This window comes from Astatotilapia calliptera, chromosome 1 (assembly GCF_964374335.1).
Source record: "Astatotilapia calliptera chromosome 1, fAstCal68.1, whole genome shotgun sequence".
Lineage (NCBI taxonomy): Eukaryota > Metazoa > Chordata > Actinopteri > Cichliformes > Cichlidae > Astatotilapia > Astatotilapia calliptera.
The window spans coordinates 4993278-5005091 of NC_137422.1; the positions used below are offsets into that span (position 1 = coordinate 4993278).

General features: G+C 40.4%; 1 protein-coding gene across 1 annotated transcript; it reads right to left on the reverse strand.

The window, feature by feature from the left end:
- Positions 1 to 5041: 5041 nt before the first annotated feature.
- Positions 5042 to 6995, reverse strand: LOC113009308 (E3 SUMO-protein ligase ZBED1-like). Its single transcript, XM_026147562.2, has 3 exons — positions 6368 to 6995; positions 5940 to 6090; positions 5042 to 5834 (listed from the first exon to the last, which is right to left on the reverse strand). Exons 1-3 carry the CDS (start codon positions 6922 to 6924, stop codon positions 5388 to 5390), a joined length of 1155 nt encoding a protein of 384 aa, XP_026003347.1. The 5' UTR covers positions 6925 to 6995; the 3' UTR covers positions 5042 to 5387.
- Positions 6996 to 11814: the final 4819 nt, after the last annotated feature.

Genomic DNA, 11814 nt, shown 5'->3' on the forward strand with positions numbered 1-11814 from the left:
AGCTACCGGAAATGTACAACCCTACATCCAGTCTCAAACCAGGAAGTTAGCATTTTCTCGTGCACAGGGTCAATTGAACGATTTGTTCATGATTCGCACATCACTACAAAGCAACTCAGTGCCATCCACAGACTGTAGGTAGACTGAATAGAGCCACTGTGATGCTCACAATGGTTCTGGTATTTTTAAGCGATGCTAGCTCCTGGAATCCAGAAATGACCATATTATCTGCTAATGCTAGCAGGCATGGTTAGCAAACTGTACGGGTAATTAATGCTGAATAACAAACTAAACTCACCAAATTTCTGTCTTCAGGACATGTTTTTGTAGCTTACAACAGAGAAGCTCAGTTCAGTGATTCTAATAATCAAAGGTAACAACAGCTGCCTCTGTGTCCATGTCCCAGATGGGCTAGTTATTTAAATCTTTGTGGAGTTGAATGAAAGTGGAAAACTGTTCTTTGTACCAGGCTATAATTTTTTTTTTTTAATGCTGTTTAGTCATCCAGTTTTAAAAGAACTAACTCACTTCTGGCGCGAGCGTCACGTGAACTGCTTTGTTTTTCAGTCCCCAGAGATACTGTTGTTTTCACAGCAGCCCTTCTGTGCCACAGTTCTGTGCTTCCTGGTAGTTTTGTGATGTAGAACAATTAACCACCATTACTAAAACATTCTTACACATTTTAAATCAGGAAATAACACATTTACTGTTAGAACAGTGAAGCTTGGCATGCGTCTGCAGGCTCATTTCATTTGATGTAAGAAGTAAATAAATTATCTTTTCAGCAGTGAATAAGCTCCGAGTAGAAGCACCCATTGTAGTTTCCTGGAACTGATGATTTTTGTTCCAAGTTGTAGCTGATGAAAGGAAATGAGCAGCTTTTTGGCTACATTTAGAGACGGGGTAAAAATAACATCTGACTGCATCTTCTGTTCGAGTTATAAAAGCTTAAAAATAGTATTTTTGGTTTGAGCTTTAAAAGAAGAAGCTTTCTGTCCACATGTAACTGTTTTGTGCCGTTTTTTGTGAGAGAAACCAAAAGGCCTAATGAGCAAGAATTTCAGTATTTATAAATCTGCGTGATCAGCCGACCATGGAAAATGTGACGTTTTACACAAAAAGAAGAGAAGGCAGAAATATCTCATGCATATAATCTAACTCTTCAATCTAATGAACTTAAAATGCAGAGTTGGCCTTTTTAAATCAGGGCCAAACGTTTCTCTTAGCCAAAGTGGGTATGAGTGCTCTGTGCTGAAGCACACACTGAGGCAGATGAGCCGTATAGTATCTGTGCATTGAACAAACAAATAAACTGAACAAGGTGTTCTGAGAAAGAACTAAGGAAAGTGCAGAACATCAGTTCAGTGATTCTAATAATCAAAGGTAACTACAGCTGCCTCTGTGTCCATGTCCCAGATGGGCTAGTTTCCTCCTTAATGGCTTTGCAATACGACGCTGTTTGGCAGCAGCATGTTTGGCTGATTATCCCCCAACCTTTGCTCTGTTGCCTTTTAATAGAAGACGGTCTATTAGGTGGCCATTTATATGGATGACTCATATTCCTAATGGCTAAGAAGGACATGTGGAGGGGTACTCGAGGAGTCTGATTTCCCGAGTGAGTTGACAAGATACACTGTGATAAATACAAATGATGACATCCTTATTATCCACAGTGGAGGAAAAATGTTGGGGTTGATTAAAAGTTTGTGTTTTTAGTAGTACAGCAGCATAATCCCCATGAGAGGAAATGTGATGGACAGATAAATTATTATTCCTGTGTTTATCTGAGAGGTTGTGCATAAAAGGAGAGTTTTAAAGATGTATGAACAAATCACCAGCTTTATAGCAATTTTTAGCACTTTTGAAATGAAATGAAGTTTTTTTTGGTACCTATAGTGGGAGCTGGTGACAGGAAGATGACCAACCGTTGGTGCAAAGTTATCTTATATTGGCTGATTACTGACCTCAATCGTGACTGAACTGTGGAGACAAATGAACCTCATGTTATTATAATGTGTCACTTGAAGTCTGTCAACGTCCAGTATATAATCAGGTGAAATGGCCCTTTAAATAAAAAAAGCTGTAAAAGTATAATGAAACATTTTTCAGTTCATTAGGTTAAACTGGTTGCAGGTCAGTAACATGACTGCTTAAAGAAAGAGAATCTCAGACAGGACGCTTAATAAAGAAGATCTGTAATCACACATCTGTCTGCTTCCCAGGTGTTTGCTGGCTAATCTAAGCTTTACATCACTTCCACTTTCCCACACTGTCAAGCTCATGGCTGACATCACTGGTCTAGTCCAATCATCGTTCTCCACCACCAGCATCTAGATTCTGGAGGGTACTGGGCGAATTTCTGTCACGGCAGGGTTTCCGTTCTGCTGTGATGGGCCAGTCTAAGCATAACTGAATTCTGTATATCAATAAATCATGGTCAGTTCCTTCTAATAATCTCTCCTTATTGAAAAATCGACGAGCAGCGGTTCATCAATTTGGAAAACAAAACTGTCTACAAACTTTGAAACAAGTTTCTGTCAATCATATACATTTCAGAAACAGTGTAATTCAATTCAATTCAATTCAATTCAATTCAATTCAATCTTTATTGGCAGACTACATGTCCATAAAAACAAGACAAGAAACACACACACACAACTCCCCCCCCCCCCCCCCCCACACACACACAACACAAGGTATACCATTAAATATATATATGTATATAAATAAGTATGTAAAGCATTTGTATACTTTTTTATCCACAGTATATAAAAGATCAGAAAAGTTTCAGAAAATCTGGAGAAATGTCTGTGGCTGAAAATCAAAACTACATGTGACCATGAGGAGAAGGACCATCTGGGTTGTTACCAGTGCTCTGATGTTATGGTTGTGCATCAGTGCCTATGGCAGCCTTGCACATCTAGAAAGGCGTCATTAATTTTGAAAGACATATGCAGCTTTTAAAGCAACATGTGGACCTAGATAATGTCCTTTTCAGGGATGACCTTGAATACTTCACCAACACACTGCTAAACTATACACCGCTGTTATTCCAGCAGCTGGTGTCAGGTCTACACCTTTGACCAAACATTTGGAAAAATTTGAGCAAATTTCAAATTGAAAATAGAAGATCCAGGACGGTATCAATATGAGATAAGAATGGGACGTTATTTTCCCAACGTGTTGCAGGTGTCAAAGTAAGCATTTAGACTAAAGTTAGCGTTTACTTATTTTTTTCCATATATTTTTCTTATTTTCTCAATTTTTTCAGTCACATTTTACAGTTTCAACTCTGTTTTTGTAATTGGATTACATCACCAGCCTCACAGGAAAAGTTTTTTTGACTTCAGTAATGACTTAAAGTTTTAAATGAAACTATCTTGACAAGTGTGAAGATCTGCTACTGTGTAACAAATAGTTCCACTGTAAAACTGTGACTGTGTGTAAATTATGAATAATTAATAACATTACGGATGTTGTGACACATGTACATATATTCACTTTCCTAAAACAAGTTACGAGGAATTATTAAAACAAAGTAAATTTAAACTGTGTGAGTCCGTCCACCTGTGGGTGAGTCGAGCACATTTTGCTTTGGTACAGATTTTTGTTAAAGCTGCCTTCAGTCCTCTTGTATCCAGAATAGTGAGAGTAGGACAGACAGCTTGTCTCATCCAGGAGAAGCCCAGTCCGTTATTATTAATGAATTAAACATAAGCAATCATAGGCAAATTATTTTTTCTTTATTGATTGTTCTTCTAATTCTTGGCAATCGGAAAACAAAGAAAATAATCTAATGGGCAAATATCACAATTTAAAAGAACAAAAAAAAAAAGATTTTGTTTGCTTTTGCCCACAATCCATGGTTGTAGTAGTGTTAGGGTTGTGTTACCAGCTATAATGACCTTTATATAGAGGACCACCAGACAGCAGGCAACAGGTGAACTAACAGTCATTACCATTCCTAAAGGAAAGATAAAGAAAGCTCCTACAAACACAGCATCCAGTAACAGTTTCACTGTAAACACAGTATTTGTGTTTTCATATGAAGACTCATTTGTAAACCAACTTGAAAATAAACAAAAATAGAAGCATTCAAAACAAGAGGGAAATAAAGCAAATGCATCACAAAAAACTGTCTTCCATGAAGTCCATGAAGCTGATGTGTGCAGATTCAAATCATATCAGCAGACACTGAAAGTATATGCAGAGGTGCAGAGAAACCAGCTTAAAGTCGAAATATACACTGAACAAAAATATAAACTCAACACTTTTGTTTTTGCTCCCATTTTTCATGAGCTGAACTTAAAGATCTGAAACATTTTCTACAAACACAAAGGACCCATTACTCTCAAATATTGTTCACAAATCTGTGTAAATCTGTGTTAGTGAGAACTTCTCCTTTGCCGAGATCATCCATCCCACCTCACAGGTGTGGCATGTCAAGGTGCTGATTAGACAGCATGATTATTGCACAGGTGTGCCTTGGACTGCCCACAATAAAAGGCCACTCTGAAATATGCAGTTTGATCACACAGCCCAATGCTACAGATGTTGCAGCTTTTGAGGGAGCGTGCAATTGGCATTAGGGCTGGGTATCGTCACTGATTTCTAGAATCGATTCGATTCCGATTCACAAGGTCCCGAATCGATTCGATTCGATTCGATTTTGAATCAGTCCGAAATATTATTATATGAACCATAATACCCATATGGAAAAGAAATAGTAAAAACATACATGATTTACTCATGAAAGTGGCCACTTTCTCATTACTTTCATATATTTTTTAGTAAGTATACAAAACATACAAGTTTCATTATATAATTTTTCAAGGGATATATGTGTTTTCACTCTTGTATGCTTTTCATACAAGTTTCATACAAGACAGATAAAAACTTTATAAGATTTATATATATCTTTTCCATATGGGTATATATAAAATTATGATAATTCACCTTGTATATGTACTGTCAAAAGAACCCTCTAAGCCTTGTGAATGAATTACATAAATTTCAAAACTAAGAACAGATACTAAAGCAGTTAAATAATGTAATTTTTAATTAACATTAGTATATATATTTTTTCATACATACATTTCAAGTGGATCAGGGATCCAGTGCAAATAGAACACATCTTTTGTAAACATCAGTAAAACCTCAGAGAAATAGTTTTGCTGTTAGTGTCTCACACAGCTTTTCTGAAATCCACTATTGTGTTTTGGAGACACACAGGATAACACAGCGTGTACAAGTGAACTGACAGAAACTGACCAATCAGAAAATGAAAAACTGCCTTTTAAAATACTTCAAAAAATGAAAACATACTGAACAGTATTGTAAAACCTCTGTGAAACTAATGCAATTTAGCCTTATTTACAACTACCCTCTCACTTCTTTGAGACTGTAAGGTTTTTCTGCAAGAAGAGAAGCTGGTCTACATGTTGTGGAGTCAGGCAGCTCCTTTGTGCGGTAACAATGTCACCAGCAGTTGAAAACACTCGTTCAGAAGGAACACTGGTCCCAGGTATGGAAAGATACTGCTTTGCTTGTAGAGCCAAGAGAGGATACTCCCTTTCATGGTCCCTCCACCAGATCAAAGGATCCTCAGAAAGTGCAACAGGCACAACGTCCCTGTATCGATTCACTTCTTCCTTTGCCTTCTGAGTTGGTGTTTTCTGTGGTGCTGTGGTTTTTGTTGAGTAGGCTGGCCCAAGGAGAAAAATTAATGCAGAGTCCTTTGACCTCTTAATTGGAGGGGCATAATCCACTTCATCAACACCACCAAGAGAGATGTCAGGGACAGTTTCCTCAGATGTGTCACCATCAGACTGTCGCTGTAGAAAAATGAAAACTTAATTAATAAAGAAATTACTATTTATATTCTAACTCGAGTAGTGCAAAAAAACCAATAATTTTTTGTTTTTGTTTCTGTAACTCACAATAGCTGTGTCCACGTTCTCCAAACCTGCTGCTTCCAACACCAACTGAGAGAATGTGTTGTTACAGGTCTCTTTGGACAAGAATGGCAGGGCCTTAAAGCGAGGATCTAATGCTGATGCAATGTACAGCTTGTCCTTTAGGGCCACATATCTTGAAAAGAGATTTTGCACATTTAACTCAGTTTATTATGTTGGATATACATGTGCAAGATCAGAAACATTAATATACGACTTTGTTTCCATAATTTATATATAAACATCTATAGATAGATAGATATAAAATCAAAAGGCCTATTACTAGACAAGAGGGCTTAACTAACATTTTTATAATATATATATTTTTTCACTATAATAAGAATTTTCATGTAATACATGCATCCATACAGTTACACTCATTCATGGCATATACACACAATTCATAAACATACCTTGACTTCAAGTTGTCGTATACAGCAGTCTTGAGGTCTTTAATCAGTGAGGAGTCGTGAGAGACACTGATCATCTTCTCCAGCAGCTGTGCATGCAGAGGTGCAATGATGGAAAGGGTCGGGGACTTTTCTTCAGACATAACCAGTGTGGCTGCTTTCAGCGGCTTCAAAGCTTTCACTATATCTTCTCCATCAGTTATGTCAGCCTCTGTAAGACTACAGAGATTACTGTCATTTCTCCTCACTTCAGGTGAGAGTAGAGCTGCAGAGATTGCTGGTTGTTGCTCTAGGAAGCGTTCCAGCATCTCCAATGTGCTGTTCCATCTGGTCACCCCATCATTCACCAGCTTATGGGCAGGTAGATTCAGTATCTTTTGCTTCTCTTTAAGCTTGCGACTTGCAACAGTGCTGCGATGAAAAAAGGATGCTATGCGTCTCACTCGGCCAAGCAGCTGAGCAACAGCTGGAACTTTCAGTCCTGCTTGTGAAGCTAAATTGAGTGTGTGGGCAAAACAACCAATGTGCAACCAGCCCGTTATTTCCACAGCTCGCACCATATTTGCAGCATTGTCAGTTACGATGACTGGATTTTTGTTTGTAAGCTCCCATTCTTCGATTGCTTTGAACATAATTTGAGATAAATTAGCTGCTGTGTGGCTTGCTTCAGTCGTTCTTGTCTGTAAGACATGAGACACGAGTCTCCACTCCTGGTCGATATGGTGTGAGGTGATAGTCAGGTAGTTATCTGTTCCTCTGGATGTCCAGCTGTCACAGGTTATAGCGACTCTCTCTGCTGACTTGAGAGAGGCTGTAACATCGTGTTTCACTTTTTCATACATGTTTGGGATTACCACTTCACTCAAATGTTTGCGTGTTGGTAAAACATAGCGTGGTTCTAGCGTATTAATGAGGTTTTGGAAGCCATCATTTTCAACAACGCTGTACGGACGTATATCTTTACATATGAAAGTTGCCACAGACTGGGTTATCTTTTGGGCACGTGGAGAAGTGGATTCAAACTTCACTGCAAATGCCTTTTCGAGTGAGCGTTGCTTGGTGTCGGCCGTTTTTGCTAGCAGGATATCTGGATGATGCCTCGTTAAATGATTTCTGAGATTTGTGGTATTTCCACAGTGCTTTACCTCCATTTTGCACATCTTACATACGGCTTTGCTTTTGTCCGGCTCTTCACTGTCTTCACAGTTCTTAAATCCAAAGTGTTGCCAGACATCTGCCTTTAGGCTCGGTGGCACATTCCCGGGAGTAGCCATGATGGTTCATGCGTCCAGGTCACTTAACTCTCGCGTGACTTCCTCATGTTAAGCGCTTGTTTCATACGCGGCAAACTACATATGTATAAAAAAAAATCGATTTCAGGATTTAATGAATCGATATCGTTTTATTCCAGTTAGAATCGATTTTAATCAATGAATCGATTTTTTTAAACCCACCCCTAATTGGCATGCTGACTGCAGGAATGTCTACCGGAACTGTTGATGTGAAATGAATGTTCATTTCTCTGCCATAAGCCATCTTCAGAGAATTTGGCAGTACATCCAACCGGCCTCACAATCACAGACCACATGTAACCACACCAGCCCAGGACCTCCACATCCAGCATGTTCACCTCCAGGATGGTTGACCAGGTGGAGACCAGCCACCAGCTGCAGCAACAGTCGGTTTGCATAACCAAAGAATTTCTGCAAAAACTGTCAAAAACCGTCTCAAGGAAGCTCATCTGCATGCTCGTTGTCCTCATCGGGGTCTGGACCTGACTGCAGTTCGTTGTTGTAAGCAACTTCAGTGGGCAAATGCTCATGTTCGATGGCGTCTGGCACGTTGGAGAGGTGTTCTGTTGACAGATGTTTTTACTGTTCAGTGGCGTCGTGTGGATGAGCGGTTTGCTGACGTCAACGTTGTGGATTGAGTGCCCATGGTGGCAGTGGGGTTAAGGACATGAGTGCATTTTATTGTTGGCATTTTGAAGATACCGTGTTGAGATCCTGAGGACCATTGTTGTGCCATTTATCCATGACCACAACCTCATGTTCCAGCATGATAATGCACGGCCCCATATTGCAAGGATCTGTACAGCTGGAAGCTGAAAACATCCTAGTTCTTGCATCGCCAGCATACTCACCAGACATGTCACCCATTGAGCATGTTTGGGACACTCGGCTTATATGACAGTGTGTTCCAGTTCCTGCCAATATTTAGCAATTTTGCACAGAAGAAGAGTGGACCAATATTCCACAGCCCACAATCAACAACCTGATCAGCTCTATGCAGTGGAGATGTGTTGCACTGCGTGAGGCAAATGGTGGCCACACCACATACTGAGTGGTTTTGTGACATCTGTAGCATTCTGCTGTGTGATCAAACTGCATATTTCAGAGTGGCCTTTTATTGTGGGCAGTCTAAGGCACACCTGTGCAATAATCATGCTGTCTAATCAGCACCTTGATATGCCACACCTGTGAGGTGGGATGGATGATCTTGGCAAAGGAGAAGTTCTCACTAACACAGATTTAGACAGATTTGTGAACAATATTTGATAGTAATCAGTGCTTTCTGCTTTCTGCTTCAAATCTGCTTCTGAATTTTCACGGGACCCCAGTCGCGCTTCATCGTGGTCCTCCATTGACTTTACATGTAAACCTGACGCTCTGGTCGCGTCTATCGCGTTCGGTGTGAACACACCGTTACGGCATCTAGCAAAGACAAGCATAATGATGTGTCACGGGTTGCTCTGAGGATCCACTCGCAGGACTCCGGAGTGTGTTGTAACAGAGACAGTTTATTCACAAAAATCTTCACAAGTGTATTTACAGGCAGTGCGAGGACAGTGCTATATACAAGATGTGCGAGGACGGGTTCCAGGGCTCCAGGGAAAACAAGGGGATCACACACACGCTCACGCAAATCTCTCTCCGCTAGTGACCAGCCACCTCTTACACGCTCCACACGGGGAAACACGGGGACGGGTCCGGGGAATCTAGAACAGAGAGACAAATGTTACTTTCTGAGGCGGAAGTGTGGGAAACTAGGGCTCGACGTGTACTGACAGGAGTCTTCACAACAATCCAGCGTTGAACAGCTGATCTCCTCCTTCTGATATACCAGCTGGTCTGATGATGCCCAGGTGTGCATGATCCGGGAGGACGTGGGCCGAGGGCGTGAACCCGCCATGAGTTCCGCCCCGGCAAAACAGGGGAGGGGGAGAGAGATTGCTGATCAGTGCCTTGCCGACCCCGCAGGTCGTGACATGATGACAATAACTGACCTGAAAACACACAATCAAAATCATCATGGTGGCTAAATATACAGTATATTTGTGTTGTACAGTGCTGGAAAAGAAATGGCACCAACCTCTCCCACAGGGGCCAAAGGGGTACCCCGTATTTATAGGGTTGCACCAAAGAAGAAGAATGAGGAGGGGCTCTAACTGATAATGAACAGTCAGGAGTCAGGAAAAGGAACGGTTCGGGGTCTAGAACACATTTTGTGTAATTATAACAATATGTTATTTACACATAGAGATGTAAGAGTGATGATGGGAAAGTGTTTCATCTTTTAAACCTGTTCCTGCTCTGTGTAGCATGCAGCTCTGTGTAGCATGCAGTATATACATGGGCGGTAGGTTAACTAAGCACAGGGGTATTGTTTATCGAAGTCAAACATCCTGACTGCATTTTTGCAGGGCTGCAAAAAAGTGTTTGCACCCTTCCTGATTTCTCTTTCCTTTTTTGGCAAATTTTTCACTTTCAGATCATCAAACAAATTTTAATATTAGACAACAGAATCAGACAAGAATAACCAGAGTAAAGACAGCAAAGCACTTCTTAAATGGTGGGTTCCTTTATTGTTATTGTACCCAGACCTCCCCGAAAACCTAATAACAGTTGTGTGAGACTGATTGTGCCACCTAACAACTTTAAGGTCTCTGCATTTAAACACAACCTTCCATTAACATCTCAATCTACCAGCACATTGTTCTTTTATTTATTTATTTAGTTTATTTTCATATCCAACTCTGTACAATAATGTGCCTTACCTCTCTATAGACCCATTTCATACAGCTCTGAGCAGCCCCAGTAGATTGGTGGTCACAATATGTTAAATTCAATCTTGCATAATTCATCCTGGAAGCCGTTATCTCCTGACTGTGGAGGGCAGAACTCTCAAACAGCTCGAATCTAAATATGAAACCAGACTGGCAGAACATGCAGCCATCCCTGGACCCGACTCGTCAAGTTATGTTAACGTCAAACACAGACAGTGTTGGGGACTAACAGAGTACATGTACCGCTGTTACATATTTAAAATACAAAATATAAGTAACTGTATTCTGTTACAGTTACCGTTTAAAAAGGTGGTATTCAGAATACAGTTACTTTGTTGAAATAAATGGATTACACGGCGGTCTTTTCCTGTTTCATATGTTCGGCTATGCTCTCTGTTTTTGGTAATTCCACGCCGGTGGAAACCCAAACAAACACGCATTAAGAGGCTCTGATGTCTGTGTCTCAGTCTCGTGGCCCATGTCACCTCTACTTGCAGCAGCATAATGATGTGAAGAAATATTTAAAAAAATTATTCACAAAAATTATTTAATATGAAGGTAACATGCAGAGTGTTACAGGCATCGCCCTAAAGCATGTAGCCTGATGGGCAGTGTAGTCCGTGCTGCAGCGAAAATGGACTGTCATACCCGTGAAGTGTCTGTGAGCGAGGGAGGGAGAAAAAGGAAAAGTACGAGCTGTCACCGAGCAGAAACGGGAGCTGGAAGCATGTAAATATAATAATAACCACTGCAGCCAAAAAGAGAGCCTGACGAGCCCAGCTGTAAGTAAGCTATTAAGACTCGACTGTACACTGTGTTCGTGTTTTCCTCTGAAACAATAAGTTCAGTTGGAGCAGCCTTTCAGCCTCTCTCTGTCTCTCGCTAGCAAAGTTGACCCAGACAACAAAGTAAAGCTAGTTTTCAGCTACGAGCCCGACACGAACCCGACGTATTAGCCAGAGGTCCCTTTACTACGGTTCGGAGCCGCGGACCTGTTTTATATTCGCGACGAATCGTTTTCTATACGAGATCGCTGCAGAAAGTGCAGCTTTACCTAATGTCCACCTACTGTTACTCATTTATATTAAGATTTAAACATCAAGTTGGTATGACGAGTAGCCTTCAGTAATAGTAATAAATCACACAGCAATAGTACATTCATGTAGTTGTAAAAAGCATGATAATATATTAAGTAATCCAAAGTATTCAGAATACGTTACTGTCATTCAGTAACGTAACGGAATATGTTACAAAATACATTTTGGGGCATGTAATCTGTAATCTGTAGTGGAATACATTTTAAAAGTAACCTTCCCAACACTGTACACAGAACATAAACGACTCCCGAAGCACTGCATAAACTGAAGGTTTTATCAACACTGAC

Excerpts from the sequence above, each read along its gene's own strand:
- LOC113009308 (XM_026147562.2), bottom strand. The coding sequence starts at position 6,924 with ATGGTGCGAGCTGTGGAAATAACGGGCTGGTTGCACATTGGTTGTTTT. Across the intron at positions 6,091-6,367 it reads TACGACAACTTGAAGTCAAG|ATATGTGGCCCTAAAGGACA; the intron begins GTATGTTTATGA and ends TCTCTTTTCAAG. Across the intron at positions 5,835-5,939 it reads AGAACGTGGACACAGCTATT|CGACAGTCTGATGGTGACAC; the intron begins GTGAGTTACAGA and ends ATTTTTCTACAG.